General features: G+C 46.2%; 1 protein-coding gene across 2 annotated transcripts in view; it reads left to right on the forward strand.

Annotated features, from left to right (window-relative positions):
* ANKAR (ankyrin and armadillo repeat containing) overlaps window positions 1–20,411 on the forward strand; it is a 94,961-nt gene that overhangs the window by 21,859 nt on the left and 52,691 nt on the right. For both annotated transcript variants that reach the window (XM_025179856.3, XM_025179859.3), the window contains exons 11-12: window positions 1,804–2,012; window positions 3,960–4,064. In XM_025179856.3, the coding sequence (XP_025035641.3) occupies window positions 1,804–2,012; window positions 3,960–4,064 (314 nt within the window). The remainder of the gene's footprint in view (window positions 1–1,803; window positions 2,013–3,959; window positions 4,065–20,411) is intronic.

Consider the following 20,411-nt stretch of genomic DNA (forward strand, 5'->3'; position numbering starts at 1 on the left):
CGCGGCTGTGGCTTCAGTCCTGGTGCCTGTGGTCCCCAGCAAAGCCTCAGAAGCGCGGGAACCCGCCCGGTGCCCCTGGTCTGCTGGAGACGGTCTCCAGCAGACATGGGGCACCCGAGCAGCTTACGAACGGGGCTTTCTCCCCCGGAGCTCGCAGGTAGCAATCCGCTACCTCGAACTCCGGGGCGAGAAAGCCCCGTTCGTAAGTGCGGATCCGACATAAGTCGGATCCGCGTAAGTCGGGGACTGCCTGTATATGATGCAATGTGTAAAGCCACAGATTCCTGTCTTGACATACAAATAAAGCCCCATAATGGAGAAAGAATTAATCCTTCCAGAATGAAGAATAAAATAACAGTATTTATATGCTCATATATATGTCCTTACATGGATCTTTAATTAGACTTTAATAAGAGTTGACTTTAATTGACTTTAATAAGAGTTATGTTCATTGGGATGAAGTCCCACTGTCTCTAGGCTTACAACTTCAATATTACCATACTCGAGATTTTGAATTTCTGTTGCTAATGATGCTCCTATACTCTGGATGGGTGAAGGAATAGAAATTCAGGACCTAATTTTACCTTCCTATGAATTGTGCAGATCCCACTCAGATCCCACTCCATTTCTGTATGAAGTCAGAATTGGCCACTCAGAGTCCTGAAACATATTTAGGCTGTAGCATAAAAAATTTCTTGTGAGGAAGAAAAGCTGAAATCTTGAAGATGCATTCTTAGCATAATTCAGTCACAATACTGTACAGTTATCTACCAATGAACTGTAAGAAATGAAGGACCCAATGCATGACTTGAGTAGAATTTGGATATGGCCTATTGGCCCTAATGGAGCCTCAGTTAAGCCAGAGGTGAAATGAACAATTAAAAATCAAACAAGCAGAAACTGTAAAACGAAGGCCTATGCATTTGAACAGAGAGCTTATGCAGTCACATCTTCATGGATTCCATTTCTGAAACAACAGTTTATAGTCAACTGAAATAACTTCGTTTATAAACCGACCCCCCAGACTTTCAGAGAGCCATAGAATCATAGAATACTAGGACTGGAAGGGATCTTGAGAGGTCATCAAGTCCAGTCCCCTGCCCCCATGGCAGGACCAAACACTGTCTAGACCATCTAACCTACTCTTAAATATCTCCAGAGATGGGGATTCCACAACCTCCCTGGGCAATTTATTCCAGTGTTTGACTACCCTGACAGTTAGGAACTTTTTCCTAATGTTCAACCTAAACCTCCTTTTCTGCACTTTAAGCCAATTGTTTCTTGTTCTATCCTCAGAGGCCAAGATGAACAAGTTTTCTCTCTCCTCCTTACGACACCCTTTTAGATACCTGAAAACTGCTATCATGTCCCCCCTCTCTTTTCTAAACTAAACAAACCCAATTCTTTCAGCCTTCCTTCATAAGAAAAAATGGTAAAAGTCACTGACCTGTTTATAATCCAACTCCAGAGTACAGACTTCCAGTCTCAGCTCGTCAGTGTCAGCACTGGCTGAGGGATGTGCTGTCTGCAGACACGGAGCCTCTCAGCTCCCATTGACTGCTGTTTGTTGTTCCCAGCCAATGGGGGCTGAGATGCTCCATGCCTGCAGCTTTCACGCCTCTTAGCTCAGCCGGCAGCCAGCAAGTCCTTCAGCCTGTGTTGCTTCTCAAGCCGCAGGAAGAACCTGTTCATAAGATGACCCCCCTATTCACAGTGGGATTATTTTTCAATAAAATATGAACAAGTATATATAGTATATTAAATAAACTTGTTTATATACCACAATATGTTTCTGCGTTCCAGATATCATTCTACTCCTCTACTGCTTGCTGCCACATCTGGAGCATTAGACACTCTTCAGTATTTGTTTTCTCTTGGTGCTAACTGGAAGAAAACTGACAGTGAAGGAAATAATATAATCCATTTAGCAGTACTGTACTTCCACACAGAAATTCTTAAGCATTTAATAGTGCTAGATAATCCAGATCTTCCAGTTTGGAATACTCTTGTAGGTAAGCATGTACATTCTCACTCAAATAAAAAGTCTGTTCATGATACATTTTAACCAGTGGTGCTTAATTTTACCCATGTGAGTAATCCTATGGGACTCAATGGAACTACTAAAGTGTTTAAAATTATTCACATATATAAATGTTTGTAACACAAGGAGCTTTGCATTTAATTCACAAAGACATTTCCAACTTCTTTATTATTAAAATGTACCCAGCAAATTGTTATTTTAAAATTGCAACTTTACAGCCTCATTTTCAAAACCATTGGTTTTATCGATAATAATACACCTGCACTTATTGTGCATGTAAATGACTAGGTACTTACGTGTGCTTTTATTCACTTAGGATGCAAAGAAAAAATGTTCCAGGTATACCTTTTACATGGATGCTTCGAAAATTAGTCCCCATCTCTGTCTTAGTTTGCATTACAAAGCTCTTTGGCTATCATTTGGTTTTTAAGGCCACTTTATAATCCTGATCTTGCTATGAAATGCACACAGTGAATTCTTGTGTCCTCGGGCATCTCACTGTTTTCAGAAAGACTACATGTTGCCACAATGTTCTGCCCATACAGATTGATTACAGGACCAGGCCTATGTCAGCTGTGGACTCTCTAAATTAAATTGTAAGTTAAATTCTGATCCATAAAATAAAAGGCTATCTTCAATTATAATCTTCATCGGGGTAGCCAAGTTAATCTGTAACAGGAAAAAATTTTAAAACAACAAATAGTCTAGTAGCACCTTAAAGACTAACAAAATGTATAAATGGTATTATGATACCACTTCTTCAGATGACTGGAGTATTAGAAGTCCAGATCCAAGAATAAATAAGGGGGGTGGGGAGAGAAGGAGGGAAGAAAAGGAAAGAAAAGGAGGAGTGGGGGGAAAAGTGTGTCTGCTATCTGCTTGATTCTTCATTCTACCCCATCCAAACCTGATGGTTCTTTTGAAATGCTGATTTTCAATGAAGTCTCTTTGTAAAGGGATCAGAGAACACAACAGGGGATAGCTCAGTTTTGTCTTACTCATTCAAAACCTGAAAGTGCAGGGGACTGAACTAGATAACCTCTAGAGGTCCCTTCTAGTCCTATGATTCTATTATTCTAATTGTGGAAGAGTTAATGAATAGAGAGGAAATGCATTTAGGCTGCTGGCTATAGATAGGACACTGTAGTAGATCTCCCTGGTGCTCTAGCTCCCACATTAACTAAAAACCACATGAGGTAGCCAGAGTCCCCACACAGGGCCCAGGGTGTTTTTAAACATTTGTGTCGGAAGTACCCAGATGATCTCCCAGTTAGATTTTACTAAATAATTTCTTCAATTTGTTGGATTCATATCCCTCTCAGATACAGAGAGAAAAGATCATGAAAGCTTCTCTATTTGTATGTATTGAGTTATCATTGAATCCAATGTGACAGAATGTTTCCCAAATGTTGAAACTGCATTATAGCGGTATTTGTCACTGACAATCACTAACTATAGTGGACAACGTTCCTTTTCTCCTCCAACAAGTTTCCAAAATGTCCTCCGATCCACCATGACTCAAAAGAATCTCAGTGCTTTGTCCCTCTTGAGCATAGAGAAGGAAATTGTCAGGTCTTTGAACTATGATGACATTATTCATGACTTTGCCGCAGCTAATCTGAGAAAAAATTGTTTGAGTGTAGTGAGAGTAGAATAAAAGTGTTAATTTTACATAAATATGTATATAGATTAATGTTTGATGACTTCAGTATTTTTTTTCAGTATGTAATTCATATTTAGGCCCTTCCTTACCACTCATAACCTTAATCCGGCCCTGCCTTATGATAAAACCTATTAAAAACGATAACTGAAAAGGCATGTTATGTTTAAGGTCAAGCAGATTTTGAAGATCACATTCAGTGGTAGTTGTATTTTTGTGAAATGACAAGGTTTAAAAAATGTTTTACTTTTCCAACAGAGATGTTACAGTGTGAAGACCCTTCAAGGACAGAAATGGCAGTTAGGTCCTTGGAAGTTCTCTGTTTAGCAGAAGATTTCTACTGGAAATGCATTTTGGATTCAGGTGATATAAATAGCATAGCAAGCCATAAGTTTTTTGTAAAATTAAGTGTGCTCTCATTCATTATCATAGAATCATAGAGCTGGAAGAGACCTCAGGAGGTCATCAAGTCCAGCCCCCTGTCCAAGGCAGGACCAATCCCAACTAAGTCAACCCAGCCAGGGCTTTGTCGGAGCAAACAGGAGCTCCCTGTCAGACTCTCTGACTACTCTCCTCTCCCCAGTTTAGTCATAGTTCTTTTCCCCTGTTATTCCAAGTTAGCTTTCCTGTTTCTTTCAAAAAAAAACAAAAAACCTAGAAACAAGAAGAATACATTTACCTAAATCCCCCCTTGGGGGGCTTGAACCTGCTTCAAACCGGGACTCACAGCTGTTCAACACAGGAAAGAAAGAAAAGAGTTTAAAAAAAAAAAACAACACACGGAGACAGACGAAAACAACAGTAACAGCCAAATAAATACATAGAACAAGCTCAAAGAGGAGAGAACTGGCCATGTCCGGCTCCTCGGGCTTTAAAAAATGCGACCAATGCCGGGATCCTATGCTGGCTTCAGATGGGCATTCAAAGTGCATTCGCTGTTTGGGGGAATCTCACTCTCCCCACAGCTGCACTCATTGCAATTCACTCACGGCGAGAGCCAGGAAGGACCGAGAGCTCCGCCTAAGAATGATTTTATTTGAAAATGATTTACAGCCCGCTGGGGAACAGGCGGCAACGCGACAAGAGCCTCTCCCACCCTCCAGGAGTGAGCCGAGGGGCAGACCCTCACCATCCCGCTCCCTACCAGCCTTTTCCTCTCCAAAACATGGAGGAGAGGCACACCAGAGCGGGAGGACCCCTGCGACGAAGGCTTCGGGGCGATCCTCCCACTCCGCACCGGCATCGGGGCGTGCTACAGCTGAGCGGCCCCGGGAGCGCTCCAAACAGCCGGCAAGGCAAGAAAAGCCGGCGCCGAAGCAAACCACATTGCCGCTTCAAACCGCGGCACCGCTTCCAGCCCCGACGCTGCCTCAAGCTCCGGTGGCGCCGAAAGCCGCAGCACAGCTTAAAGCTGCGGTGCCGACTAAAGCCACGGCACCGCAGCAGAGCAAATTACAGCCTGCTAAGCGCCCGGCACCAGCTCAACTAAGCAGCATGATGCTGCACTAACGCTGCCAGCACAACCAGACAGGCAGCCAGATGAGACTGCTAGGGATCAGCCTCAGCAGGAAACTGACTCACACAGCAGCCTTTACTATCAGTGCCTGCCTTCCACATCTTACTCACCTGGGAGGTCCCCATCAAGGCTATCCCCTCCCAGGTCTACGTCACTCTTATCCGGCCAAGATCCTCCTCTTCCTGAGGATGACCACCACACGTCTTATTCCTCGAGACACGCATCACCTAGGCAGTCTCGCTCCCATCATTACAAGGCTCCACCACAACAGAACCCATGGCACCCATACTGGTCTTACCCACCCCCACCTTATCCACCACAATGGGGACCCTGGGAACACTGGGAGCCATGTGGACGACGCTCCCCAACTCACTCCACTCCATCCTGGAGAAGCTCATCTCGGCCGCAGCCCCTACCTCCAGCAACTCTTTCGGATGAAGAGGCGGACCAAATCTCTGACAATGAATCAGACATTCATTCAATAAATGTCACACATTCTGATGCTCCCGATACACAATCAAATGAAGCCATAGTACCATCAGATTCTGCACCAATTGATGATCTAAAACAGTTCCAGGAACTATTCAAGAGGGTAGTGACAAGCCAGAATGTTTCCCTGCAAGAGGTCCAGAAGAAACAGTACCAATTGCTAAAAAATCTCCATCCTACATTACATAGCAAGATTGCCATGCCTATAGACGAGGCAATAATGGAGACCTCGGAAGACCTCTGGAAAACACCTGCATCCATTCAACCAACTAATAAGAGAATCGACAGGAAGTACTTTGTCCCATCAAAAGACAACGACTTTCTCTTCACACACCCACAACCTAATTCATTAGTCGTAGACTCAGCACAACAACGTGCAAAGCTCCCACAATACAAGTTGGGCAACGCAGACAAGGACCACAAAAAGTTGGACTCTTTTGGCAAGAAGGTATACTCTACAACTCAGAATATCGAACTACTCCGCTCTTTTAGCAAATCATGACTTTGACAATTACTCGAAACTGGGAGAACTGGTGCCACATCTCCCTGAGTCCAAAAGATCCATCTTGAAAGCAATAGTTCATGAGGGCCATATGATTGCCCGCACTGCTCTCCAAACCGCAATGGATGTTGCTGACATCGCAGCCCGAATTACAGCTACAGCGGTGGTCATGCGTAGAGCTTCTTGGCTCCAGTCGTCAGGAGTTCCCCGCGAACTCCAGCCTAAAGTGGAAGATTTGCCATTCGACAAGAAAAAGCTATTTGCAGCTACTACGGACGAAATGCTCCATAACAGCAAAAATTCTAAGTCCACATTTCGCACGTTGGGCATGTACAAGCCGCCCTATAAACGTGGACGATACACCCCATATAACTCATACAACCGATACCGATATGGGCAATACAATTGACCACAGAGGCCCTATGAAGACACTAGACCAAGGCAACGAGGTCCCAGAAGGCGCCCCAACCAGGCCCGCCCACCAACTACCCAACCATCTAAACAACAAATTTGAAGATTTGGTCGAGGGCCTGCAACACCTTTCTTACGATCTACCACAAGTTCAACATGGCCATCTATTTACCCACCGTTTGCGGCCATTCCTTCCTCAATGGGAATCCATAACATTGGACCGCTGGGTTTTAGAGATAATTCGAGTGGGCTATACCATCCCATTTACCTCTATCCCCCCTACCCTTCCCCCTATCCCGTCCCTCTTCAGGGACCACTCTCACGAAACTCTTCTAAAACAAGAAATCGATCGACTCCTCCTCATTGGAGCTGTAGAAAGGGTACCCCGAGAGTTCCACGGGAGAGGGTTTTACTCGAACTATTTCTTAACTGAAAAACGAACAGGGGGTTGGAGACCTATATTGGACCTTTGCAAACTGAACAAGTTTCTCAAGAAATAGCATTTCAAGATGGTCACACTCTCCACAATCATTCCTGCGCTAGATCAAGGGGACTGGTTTGCAGCCCTCGACCTCCAAGATGCCTATTTCCATGTAACCATCCACCCCTCCCACAGACGCTACCTACGCTTCACGTTGGGACCAGACCACTTCCAGTACAAGGTTCTTCCCTTCGGTCTCTCAACAGCTACGAGGGTATTTTCGAAGGTACTGGCAGTCATAACGGCGTATCTCAGATGACAAAACGTCATCATATTTCCCTATCTAGATGACTGCCTTCTAAAGGGATCCTCGTACGCCGAAATGGCCTCTATGATACATACGACCACGACCCTCCTCAGTCGTCTAGGCCTTCTAATCAACCAAGACAAGTCAACTCTGCACCCGGTTCAAGACATAGAGTTCATTGGCGCACGCCTGGACTCAGTTACAGCCCGGGCATACCTACCTCAGCAACGTTTTGCAACTATGCAAGAAATTATAAACGGGATACTTACAGTTCCTACCACCACGGTATTTACATGCCTCCGACTAATGGGGCACATGGCTTCCACCACCTATGTAGTCCACCATGCTCGTCTGCACTTTCGATGTTTTCAGCTCTGGATTGCAACTGTTTATATCCCATCACGACACCCTCGAAACAAAATGGTTACTATCCCACCAGACGTGCTGGCATCCTTACGATGGTGGACAGTGCTAAACAATCTTCTGACGGGGGTTCCATTCCAACAAACCGAACCCACTATCCAAATCACCACAGATGCTTCCCTGTTTGGCTGGGGAGCACATATGGACGGTCACGAAGTTCAAGGCAGGTGGTCCCCAAACGAGACACTCTTACATATCAATCTCCTCGAACTGAGGACAGTAAGGAATGCCTGTGCACACTTTGCCTCCGACATCGCCAATCACACAGTCCGCATCCTAACGGACAACATCTGCACGATGTTCTACATAAACAGACAGGGTGGAGCCCACTCCCGCTCCCGCTCCCGCTCCTTATGCGCGGAGGCTATTCGCCTGTGGAACTTGTGCATCCGCAACCAAGTCACCCTTATAGCATCCTATTTGCCTGGAGTGAACAATATCAAAGCGGACTCCCTCAGCCGAAACTTCACCTCGGACCACGAATGGGAGTTACATACGGAGGTGACGAACTCAATTTTCCACCAGTGGGGATGGCCATTGATAGACCTCTTTGCTTCTACCCAGAACACCAAATGTCCCCAGTTCTGCTCACGTGTGTCACTTGGCAAACACTCTCTGGGGGATGCCTTCCTAATCAAATGGACAGCCCCCCTACACTACGCCTTTCCTCCCATACCGCTCATCCCAAGAGTCCTGCACAAGATCCTGAGAGACAAAGCCCTAGTCATCCTGATTGCACCATCATGGTCTCGCCAAACCTGGTACCCATACCTTCACAGGCTAGGGGTCCAGCCTCCCTACCCACTATCGTACCGGATAGACCTACTATCTCAGGACGACGGCAGGATATTGCATCCACAACTCAATACCCTGCATCTTCAGGCATGGCTTCTCTCTGGTTCTCGGAGGTAGAAAATCGCTGCTCCCAGCGAGTAAAAGACGTCCTCCTCCACAGCAGGAGACAGTCTACTCGGAAAATTTACCAACAGAAATGGACACGTTTCTGACACTGGTGTCAGCGAGCCAAAGTGGAGCCCCGTGCCTCACCACTAGATACCATCCTAGACTACATTCTGGACCTTAAAGCATCAGGACTGTCAATCTCCTCCCTAAGAGTACACCTCTCTGCAATAGCAGTATTTCATACGTCAGTAGATGGCTTCTCCATTTTTAACCATCGTATTACAAAAAGATTCCTCAAGGGACTCCAGAATGTGTACCCACCACATAGGGCCCCACCCCCTTTGTGGGACCTAAATCTTGTTTTGAATTGCCTCACCAGACCTCCCTTTGAGCCACTGGCAACAGTACCACTTCCTTTCCTTTTTATGAAGGTCTGTTTCCTCTTAGCCATCACCTCCGTCAGGAGGGTGAGTGAACTCGGAGCATTAATGTCAGACCCTCCTTACACAGTTTTCACAAAAGATAGGGTCATACTTAGACCCCACCCCACATTTTTGCCAAAGGTCTGTACAGAATTCCATCTCCACGAACCGATCGTGTTACCTACCTTTTTCCCAAAACCGCATTCTTCGCAGACAGATGCCAGCCTGCACACTCTGGACATCCAGAGGACTCTGGCCTTCTTCCTAGAAAGAACAAAACCATTTCGTAAATCTGAAAGACTTTTTATCTCCATTGCTGAATGATCCAAAGGGACACCAATATCATCTCAACGAATCTCAAAGTGGATATCGACATGCATAATTAAGTGCCACTCTCTGGGCAATAGACCGCTGCTACACCCACCATGAGCGCATTCTACTCGAGCCACGGCTGCTTCTACAGCCTTTCTGGGCAATGTCCCCTTAAGAGACATTTACCGGGCAGCAACATGGTCTTCAGATCATACCTTTGCTAAACATTACGCTATTCTTCCACAACTTAAGAGTGACTCAGCAGTTGCCACGGCAGTGCTCTCCACAACTGCCAAACATTGACTCCGGCTCCCTCCAGCCATATACTGGATACTGCTTTGTAGTCACCTACAGTGGAGCACCCACGGGGACACTACTCGAAGAAGAAAAGGGAGTTACCTTGTGCAGTAACGAGTGTTCTTCGAGATGCGTGTCCCCATGGGTGCTCCACGACCCTCCCTGCCTCCCCTCTGCTTGGAGTCGAAATTACTTGGGCGGAGACGAGGAACTGAAAGGAAGGGGGTTGAGCCTCGCTCCTCAGGAGGCGGGAATGGCTCGAGACGCCTCCTGGGCATGCGTGGCTCAACAGGGGAAACTGCTATACAAAGCTCTGATCTGAGGCTCAGGGCGACCCTTCACCTACAGTGGAGCACCCACGGGGACACACATCTCGAAGAACACTCATTACTGCACGAGGTGAATAACTCCCTTATCTCTACCAAGCATTTATAAACCTCAACTACCCACCCGGAGAAATAAAAAAGCAAATTGAAAGAGCCAGACGAATACCTAGAAACCATCTACTTCAAGACAGACCCAAGAAAACCAACAATAGAACACCACTTGTCATCACCTACAGCCCCCAACTTAAACCGGTCCAACACATTATCAATAAACTACAGCCTATACTGGAACAGGATACTAAACTCCAAGAAGCTCTGGGAGACAGACCCATAGTCTCCTATAGACAACCACCTAACCTCAAGATGATTCTTACCAACAACCACAGGACATATCACACTAATACCAACCCTGGTACCTTCCCTTGCAACAAACCCTGTTGCCTGCTTTGTCCATATATTCACTCTGCTGATACCATTATTGGACCTAACCAAGTGAGTTATAAGATCAAGAACACATATTCCTGCGCATCCAGAAATATAATTTATGCTTTCATGTGCCGAAAGTGTCCGTCTGCTTTGTACATTGGACAAACGTCTCAGACACTTTGCCAAAGGATCAATGCCCACAAAACAGATCATAGAATCATAGGACTGGAAGGGACCTCGAGAGGTCATCGAGTCCAGCCCCCCACCCTCAAGGCAGGACCAAGCTCCGTCTACACCATCCCTGACAGATGTCTATCTAACCTGTTCTTAAATATCTCCAGAGAGGGAGATTCCACCACCTTCCTTGGCAATTTATTCCAGTATTTGACCACCCTGACAGTTAGGAATTTTTTCCTAATGTCCAATCTAAACCTCCCTTGCTGCACTTTAAGCCATTACTCCTTGTTCTGTCCTCAGAAACCAAGAGGAACAAATTTTCTCCTTCCTCCTTGTGACACCCTTTTAGATATTTGAAAACCGCTATCATGTCCCCCCTTAATCTTCTTTTTTCCAAACTAAACAAGCCCAGTTCATGAAGCCTGGCTTCATAGGTCATGTTCTCCAGACCTTTAATCATTCTTGTCGCTTTTCTCTGTACCCTTTCCAATTTCTCCACATCTTTCTTGAAATGTGGCACCCAGAACTGGACACAGTACTCCAGTTGAGGCCTAACTAGTGCAGAGTAGAGCGGCAGAATGACTTCATGAGTTTTGCTTACAACACACCTGTTGATACAACCTAGAATCATATTTGCTTTTTTTGCAACAGCATCACACTGTTGACTCATATTCAACTTGTGGTCCACTATGACCCCTAGATCCCTTTCCGCCATGCTCCTTCCTAGACAGTCGCTTCCCATCTTGTATGTATGGAACTGATTGTTCCTTCCTAAGTGGAGCACTTTGCATTTCTCTATTAAACTTCATCCTGTTTACCTCTGACCATTTCTCTAACTTGCTAAGGTCATTTTGAATTATGTCCCTATCCTCCAAAGAAGTTGCAACCCCACCCAGTTTGGTATCATCTGCAAACTTAATAAGCGTACTCTCTATCCCAATATCTACATCATTGATGAAGATATTGAACAGTACGGGTCCCAAAACAGACCCTTGAGGAACTCCACTTGTTATCCCTTTCCAGCAGGATTTAGCACCGTTAACAACAACTCTCTGACTACGGTTATCCAGCCAATTATTCACCCACCTTATCATGGCCCTATCTAAGTTATATTTGCCTAGTTTATCAATAAGATCACAAAGAAAAAACAGTTTCTTGCCATTTCAACCAGAAAGAACACTGTCTCAACGATTTAATTACCTGCATCCTGCTTCAGAAGCCTTTTAAATCTGCACTTGAAAGGGAATCCTCTGAACTGTCATTCTTGCTAAAATTCAACACTCTACATGGAGGACTCAACAAAGACTCCGGCTATCTTACCCATTACAAAGATAGCCTCCCCAATTATCACCTCTAATACCATTAGCTCACAGACATTTACTTCCCCCCCCCACGCATCCCCCTTCTGTTCCGAAATTTGATTTGTCCTTTTCATACATGTTCATTTTTTTTAATTGTATCCTTTGGTATATATGGTTGTGACTATTTTCTTCCACTACAGGCAGTCCCCGGGTTACGCGGATCCGACTTATGTCGGATCCGTACTTACGAACGGGGCTTTTCTTGCCCCGGAGGACGCAGGCAGCGGGACCGCCCAGACGCGCCGCGGTCCCACCGCCCGCGTCCTCCGGGGTGAGAAAAGCTGCTCCGCGTCTCCCTGGTCTGCTGGGGGGGGGGGGGGCGCAGCTAGTGCGCCCCCCCCTCCCAGCAGACCAGGCTTTTCTCGCCGACGCCTGTGGTTGAGCAGCTGGGGCGCTACCGGGTTGGTCCCGCAGCGCCGCTCCTCGGCGCTACTGGACCAACCCGGCAGCACCCCAGCTGCTCTGCCCCAGGCATCCTGATTCAGCCGCTGCTGGTCAGTTTCAGCGCTGTTGGTGTCGGGCTCGTCCCGGCGCCGGAGCTCAGAGTTTTGATGAGCAGTCATCAGCCATACCGCACATGCGCAGCTTGCGCTTCAGGCCGTTCGCGCCTTTTGATCTCTCTCGCAGTCTGGCTTCCGCCAGTTCCTTCTTTGCCACCCGCGGTCGCAGATTGAGCAAGCTCGTCTCCTCACAGATTTCGGTCAGGAGTCAAAAGAGAAGTTTCATTGTTGTTTGTTTGTTTATAGTTCATAGTTAGTCAGTTAGTTATCCATAGATAGTTTGTTACAGTTTGTTTAAAAAAAAAGGAAATTTATATTCTTAGTTGGACTAATTTCTAAGGGTGTGTCTAAACTACATGGCTCCATCGATGGAGCCATGTAGATTAGGCTGATCGGCAGAGGGAAATGAAGCCGTGATTTAAATAATCGCGGCTTCATTTAAATTTAAATGGCTGCCGCACTCTGCTGACCAGCTGATGATCAGCTGTTTGTTGTCAGACCGGGGCAGTCTGGACCCACCGTGGTCGACAAGGAAGCCTTTGTTGACGGCGCAGATATGCCTCGTGAAACTAGGTTTACCTGCGCCAGTCGACAAAGGCTTCCTTGTCGACTGCAGCGCATCCAGACTGTCCCGATCTGCCAACAAACAGCTGATCATCAGCTGGTCGGCAGAGCGTGGCAGCCATTTAAATTTAAATGAAGCCACGATTATTTAAATTGCGGCTTCATTTCCCTCTGCTGATCAGCCTAATCTACATGGCTCCATTGATGGAGCCATGTAGTTTAGACACACCCTAAGAGTGCCCAGCTCTCCAGGTTTTAAGAAGTATGTCACTTGTAAAGACGCCATGTCTGCCTCAGACAGCCACGCGGAGTGCATCAGGTGCCTAGGTGAGGCACATATCCCGCAGAAGTGTGCCCATTGCGCCAAACTTACTGTGAGGGCACGGCGGGATAGGAAGGTGAGGCTTACAATGATATTATTTGACAAAGCCTTATAACCAGCAGAGTTGTCAAAACCAGACTCAACACAGCAATCCCAGCAAAAACTGGCCCCGGTGCCACCAACCGCCGTAATGGCCCGTTGCTCGGCACTGCCGGTGACCGTGCCAAATAAATTGGTGCCATCGCTATTGGCAACATCCGTGGCAGCACCAAAGAACCCATTGGCACTAACTGTCCTGGCACCAGCGGAACAGGCGCCACCCCCGTCAGTGCCTAGCGCAGAACCGGCACCAGTGACACAGGCACACCCGGCACCGGCTACCTCGGCACTGCCTGCACCGCACAGTCTGATTTGGCACCAGCACCATTGGCACAGGAAGGATCAGTCCCGCCATCATCTCCCACATGATCTATGGGCCGTTTGTCACCTCCTTACAGCCCTCCAACACCTCCAGTTCTTAGGAAGGTATCTCACAAGTCGGTCCCTTAGGCACAATTAAGCCCAAAATCCTTATCCTTTTCTCCAACACCATCCTCTCCATCTCATTCACCATACTTGTCTAGAGAGGACAGGGATAGGACACCTTGACATGAAATATATAGATCCAGATACGACCATTCATCTTCATCGTACAGGGCCTATGCATCCTACTGTCCTCCACCTTCGCCCTACAGACAACAGTGAATATGTTACAGTTATAGTCTCTTCTAGACACTCCTCACCATACAGTCGCTACAGCCCAGTTCACCACCGATGGTACTCCAGAGAAGACTCTGTCCAGAGTAATCATCACCATAGGGACCACTATACACATAGCCAGTCTTATTCCAGAGGTCCACTGCCTTCAACTTCTCTCAAGCAGGACCAGAGTCAACAAGTGCCACCGACATCCCCAGGACCACAATCCACAACACAGTACTCAGAATCGGAAGAGACACACCTCTTGGAAGCAGAAGAACAACCACCTGACCTCTCTCTGACGGATCAATCCTCATCATCTCTGGATAAAGCGGTTGAACTTGGCGACCAATACCCACCTGATGATCTTAGGCAATTCCAGGATTTATTCAAAAGGGTTGCTGCATCACAGGATATTCAATTATCAGAAGTGCCACAAAAACAACATAGGCTCCTCAAAAATTTGCAACCCTCCGTGAGGGGTAGGATCACTATACCAATCGACAAGGCTATTATGGAGTCAGTGGATAAGATGTAGCAGACTCCTGCCTCTGTACCCACTAACAAGAGGGCTGACAAGAGGTACTTTGTTCCCCACAAAGGTACTGACTTCTTATTTGCATATCCACAGCCCAACTCATTGGTTGTCGATGCTGCTCAAAACCAATCCAAACCACCTCAAAATAAAAATACCAATGACAGGGACAACAAATGTATGGACCTATTTGGTAGGAAACTCTATTCTTCTGCCACACTCCTTTTCAGAATGGCCAGTTATGCTGCAATTTTGTCTAATTGCAACTTTGACAATTATTCAAAATTATCCACCCTCATGGAACATCTGCCAGAATCAAAGAGGCCAATACTAAAAGCGATTGTCCAGGAAGGCTATGATGCTTCCAGAACATCACTACAAATAGCCTTGGACGTCGCTGATACAGCAGCTAGAGTCACGTCCACGTCCATCGTAATGAGAAGAGCATCATGGCTATAATCAGCTAGAGTTCCCAGGGAGTTACAGTCAAAGGTAGAGGACCTTCCCTTTGACAAATTAAAGCTTTTCACTGAAAAGACTGATGACGTCCTGCATTCTAGTAAGGACTCAAGGATAACTTTACGGATGCTAGGAATGTACACAACTCCCTATCGTCGCAAACGGAACACCCCATACCAGAGGAACAAGGACTTACAGTACCAGAGATATCACCAACGAAGCTTTGACCAGTCCAGAACCAGACAGAGACCACAACGTAAGTACTAACTGACCAACCGCACTGTCACCAGTCAGAATGGCAAGCAGCAGGTTTGACTTGTTGGTCAAGGGCCCGCAAGATCTTTCCATCTCTCACCAGTCATCACACGCCGGTCCACTTTTCCATCACTGCCTGAAACCCTTTCAACACCGGTGGAAGGCCATTACATCAGACCGATGGGTCATTGAGATAGTCACTGTAGGGTATACCATACCTTTTACCAAACTACTTCCAATCTCCCCACCTTCCTCGTCCCTTTTCAGGGACCCCTCTCGCGAGAGCCTTCTCAGACAAGAGGTTCAATGTCTCCTCAACCTCGGGGCAATAGAAATCATCCCCGAGGAATTCCGGAGCAGAGGATTTTATTCATATTACAGTAAAACTCCATTGGTCCGGCATCCAATGCTCCAGCACTCCTGATGGTCCAGCACCATTGGGAACCCAGACGTGCTCTGGGCAGCCGGACAATTGGAGCTACTCTGTGCATGGCTTCCCTGATTCAGCTGCTGCTGAAACTGACCAGCAGCTGAATCGGGGACTCCTGGGGCAGAGCCGGACTATCAGAAGGGGGGTCTATGAGGGGTCAGGAGTGGCATCCCCCCTACCCCACCCCAGGCCCCTCATAACCCCCCCTTCCGATAGTCCGGCATATCTGATAATCCGGCACCCCCTGGGTCCTAAAGGTGCCGGATTATCGGAAGTTTACTGTACTTCCTTACCCCAAAGAAATCGGGAGGATGGAGGCCTATCATGGACCTGCACAGCTGAATCGTCACCTTTGCAAGCAAAGATTCAAAATGATTACCCTCGCGACTATAAGCCCAGCATTAAACAAAGGAGACTGGTTAGCAGCCCTCAAACCTGCAGGATGCGTATTTCCATATAACGAGTCACCCAGCACACAAACGCTTCCTCCACTTTACGGTAGGACTAGAACATTACCAATACCAAGTACTTCCGTTTGGTCTTTCCTTGGCTCCCAGAGTCTTCTCGAAGATCCTGGCAGTTGTGGCAGCGTATCTACGCAGACATCACATCATCATATTTCCTTATCTCGATGACTGCCTTGTCAAAGGCACATCAGAAAAAGAAATGCTTCGTATGATATCTACAACAAAACGAGTATTCAAGCTTTTAGGCCTGCTCCTCAATATACAGAAGTCGACTCGGTCACCTCCACAAAATACAGAATTTATAGGTGCTCGACTAGATGCTCTGACAGAAAGAGAGTACTTACTCAACCAAAGATTTCAAGCAATCCAGGACCTTATTACCACTATCACAGTGAGTCCCATGGTCCCTATGCTCACATGCCTTCAACTAATGGGCCACATGGCTGCTACTACATATGTGGTCTCTCACATACGCCTACATTTTCGCTGTCTACAACACTGGATCACCACGGTTTACTCCCATCAAAAAGGGCAAGTACACAAGCGGGTAACTCCTCCACAGCACATACTTCAGTCCCTTATATGGTGGAACGATCCAAGAAATCTTCTTGCAAGCATACCTTTCTACCAAGACCAACCTTTGATACATATTACCACAGATGCATCCCTCATTGGATGAGGGGCACACATGGGCACAATGTCAGCCCAGGGAAGATGGTCCACCGAACAGACAACTTACCACATCAACCTTTCAGAGCTCAAAGCTGTTTTCAATGCATGCAAACATTTTGAAACACGCATCACTAGCAGAGTAGTCAGAATTTTAACCGACAATGTATCAACAATATATTATATCAATTGTCAGGGGGGCTCTCAATCACATTCCCTATGTACCTAGGCAGTTCGCTTATGGAATTGGTGCATATGGAAGGGTGTCACACTAATAGCCTCATATCTACCAGGAGTAGACAATGTGATGGCAGACCAAATGAGCAGACATTTCACACCAGATCACAACTGGGAGATACACCCCAGATACCTTCACCCTATATTTAATCTATGGGGCTTACCAGAAATAGATCTCTTTGTCTCCAGCACAAACAGAAGGTACCATCAGTATTGCTCCAGAGCAGGCATCGGGCACGGATCTCTGGCAGACGCCTTTCACCAATCCTGGAAGGGACCTCTCCTATACGCATTTCCTCCAGTTCCTCTCATGTTCAGAGTCCTGGAGAAGATTCATAAAGACAAAGCCACAGTGATACTCTTAGCACCTTTTTGGCCACGGCAACCATGGTTCCCATACCTTTATCAGATGTCTCCTCAACCTCCCTACCATTTTCCAGTACCCTATGATATGCTGATTCAGAGATCGGGGACCCTACTCTACCCTCGGCCACACATACTCAAACTGACAGCATGGTTCCTTCTTGGTTCAGCCAAGGAGAATCACTGTGTTCACAACGTGTGAAAGATGTCCTCTTACATAGCAGGAAACAGTCTACCCGAGTCACTTACCTGAACAAATGATTCCAGCATGGGTGTTCTGATCATAATTTGAAACTAACCTTGACATCTTTGGAGAATGTCCTAGACTATACTTTGTCTCTAAGGGTACGTCTAGACTACAGTATGCCTCCTGGGATGAGGTTTACCTGGGAGGTCGACAAATGCCTTTGATGTCGACCGCAGAGCGTCCAGATTACCGCACTGAGCCGACAAACTGCTGATCGGCTCAGCGCGGCAGCCATTTAAATTTAAATGAAGCGGCAATTATTTAAATAGCTGCTTCATTTTCCTATGCCGGGTAGTCTAATCTACATGCCTCTGTTGCCAGAGGCATGTAGTCTAGACGTACCCTTAGAGACTCCGGTCTGGCTCTCGCATCAATAAAGGTGCATTTGGCTGCTATCACCACCTTTCATTAACCTATACAAGGGCTCTCGGGCTTTGCGCACCCTACTCCAAGGAGATTCTTAAAGGATCTTACTAATCTATACCCACTGCACAGACCACCACCACCTCTGTGGAACTTAGAAATGGTGTTGGATACTTTGACTCATACCCTCTTTGAACCCCTCGCTACCTGTTCTCTGCATACGATGTCACTGAAGGTGGTTTTTCTATTAGCAATCACTTCCGCCCACAGGGTGAGCGAGCTAGCTGCTCTAATGGCAACTCCACCATACACCATCTTCAGTAAAGACAGCGTTGTGTTACATCCTCACCCATCCTTCGTTCCCAAAGTATGTTCCGAATTTCACCTTAATGAACCAATTGGGCTTCCCATCTTCTAACCAAAACCACAACAAACAACAGCCAAGGCTAAGTTTCATCTCCTCAATGTGCACAGAGCATTAGCATTTTACATAGACAGAACAAAATCCTTTCGTAAATCAGAGAAATCAGAGCATCTATTTGTTTCCATTTCAGACCGTACAAAGGGGAAACCACTATCATCACAGAGGATCTCCAGCTTGGTGGTGGCATGTATTAAACAATGTTATGCCCTAAGAAACGAGCCTTTGCCTCAGATCCCAAGAGCTCACTCCACCAGAGCTATGGCAACATCAACAGCATTTTTACGAGGGGTTCCCCTTAAAGACATTTGCAGAGTGGCCACCTGGTCAACCAATGATACCTTTATGAGACATTAAGCAATTCTGCACTCTCAGGCACAAGATTCACTTCTGGCCTCCACGGTCCTATCTACCATAGTCAGACCATAAATCCGAGACCCACCTTCCTTTGGTTTTGAATACTGCTACATATTCACCAACAGTGGAGCACCCACGGGGACACCACTCAAAGAAGAAGAGGAAGTTACTCACCTTGTGCAGTAATGATGGTTCTTCGAGATGTGTGTCCCTGTGAGTGCTCCACTGCCCATCCTGCTCCCTGCTTCAGATTCTCTATTATATCTTTCATATAACGAACTCGAGGAACTGGCAGGAGCCAGACTGCACAAGAGATCAAAAGGCGCGATTGGCCTGAAGCGTGAGCTGCGCATGTGCGGTCCAGCTGATGACTGCTCATTAAAACTCTGAGCTGTGGTACCGGGACAAGCCTGTCACCAACAGTAGAGCACCCACGTGGACACACATCTCAAAGAACCATCATTACTGCACAAGGTGAGTAACTTCCTCTTTCCCCACCAAGGGCTGTCTACCTCCTTCCCATACTGCATTGCCTAGTGTATTAGTCTGGGAGCTGACCTTGTCTGTGAAGACAGAGGCAAAGAAAGCATTGAGTACTTCAGCTTTTCCCACATCATCTGTCACTAGGTTACCTCCCTCATCCAGTAAGGGCCCCACACCCTCTCTGATCACCCTCTTATTGCTAACATGCCTGTAGAAACCTTTCTTGTTATCCTTCACATCCCTTGCTAGCTGCAATTCCAATTGCGCTTTTGCCTTCCTGATAACTCCCCTGCATTCTTGAGCAATATATTTATACTCCTTCCTAGTCATCTGTCCAGGTTTCCACTTCTTTTAAGCTTCCTTTTCATGTTTAAGCTCACCAAAGATTTCCCTGGTAAGCCAATCTAGTCGCCTACCATATTTGCTTCTCTTACTGCTCATTAGAATGGTTTCTTCCTGTGCCTTTAATAAGGCTTCTTTAAAATACTGCCAGCTCTCCTGGACTCCTTCCCCTTATTATCAACAATACTAATGCAGAAATAGAGTCTCCAAAGGTACTACATTCAGCAAAACTGCTGTGATCATTTCAGTTCAAAATAGAAGATATAATATACCTATTAAATGCAACTCTAATATGGGTCACAAGTATAAAAAAGCTGCTCAATTTGAAGGACAGTTTCAATAATGGTAAAGAAGGCATTAATATTTCAAGAGTGGGCAGAAGCAGTAAAAGCTGAAAGAAAGAAAGGTCTTTCTGGGGCCTTTAAACCTATGCAGGGGAATTTTTAATCTAATCCTTGTTAATTTGGCAAAAGTAGTATTTTGTTGGGTGTCTGGTGTTGGTTTTTTGCTATCTGTTTGTGCTGCAGCGGCATTTTCTTTGCTATTGAATTTATACTGTACAGCAGCAGGGGACACTCACAAAATAGTAGATATGGGTTTTTTTCAATTTTGGTAATCAAAAATTATTTTTAAAAATGTGTTTTAATCCTGGTGACATTTTCTTT

Source organism: Pelodiscus sinensis, chromosome 7 (assembly GCF_052426305.1).
Source record: "Pelodiscus sinensis isolate ZL-2025 chromosome 7, ASM5242630v1, whole genome shotgun sequence".
In the NCBI taxonomy this organism is placed as follows: domain Eukaryota; kingdom Metazoa; phylum Chordata; order Testudines; family Trionychidae; genus Pelodiscus; species Pelodiscus sinensis.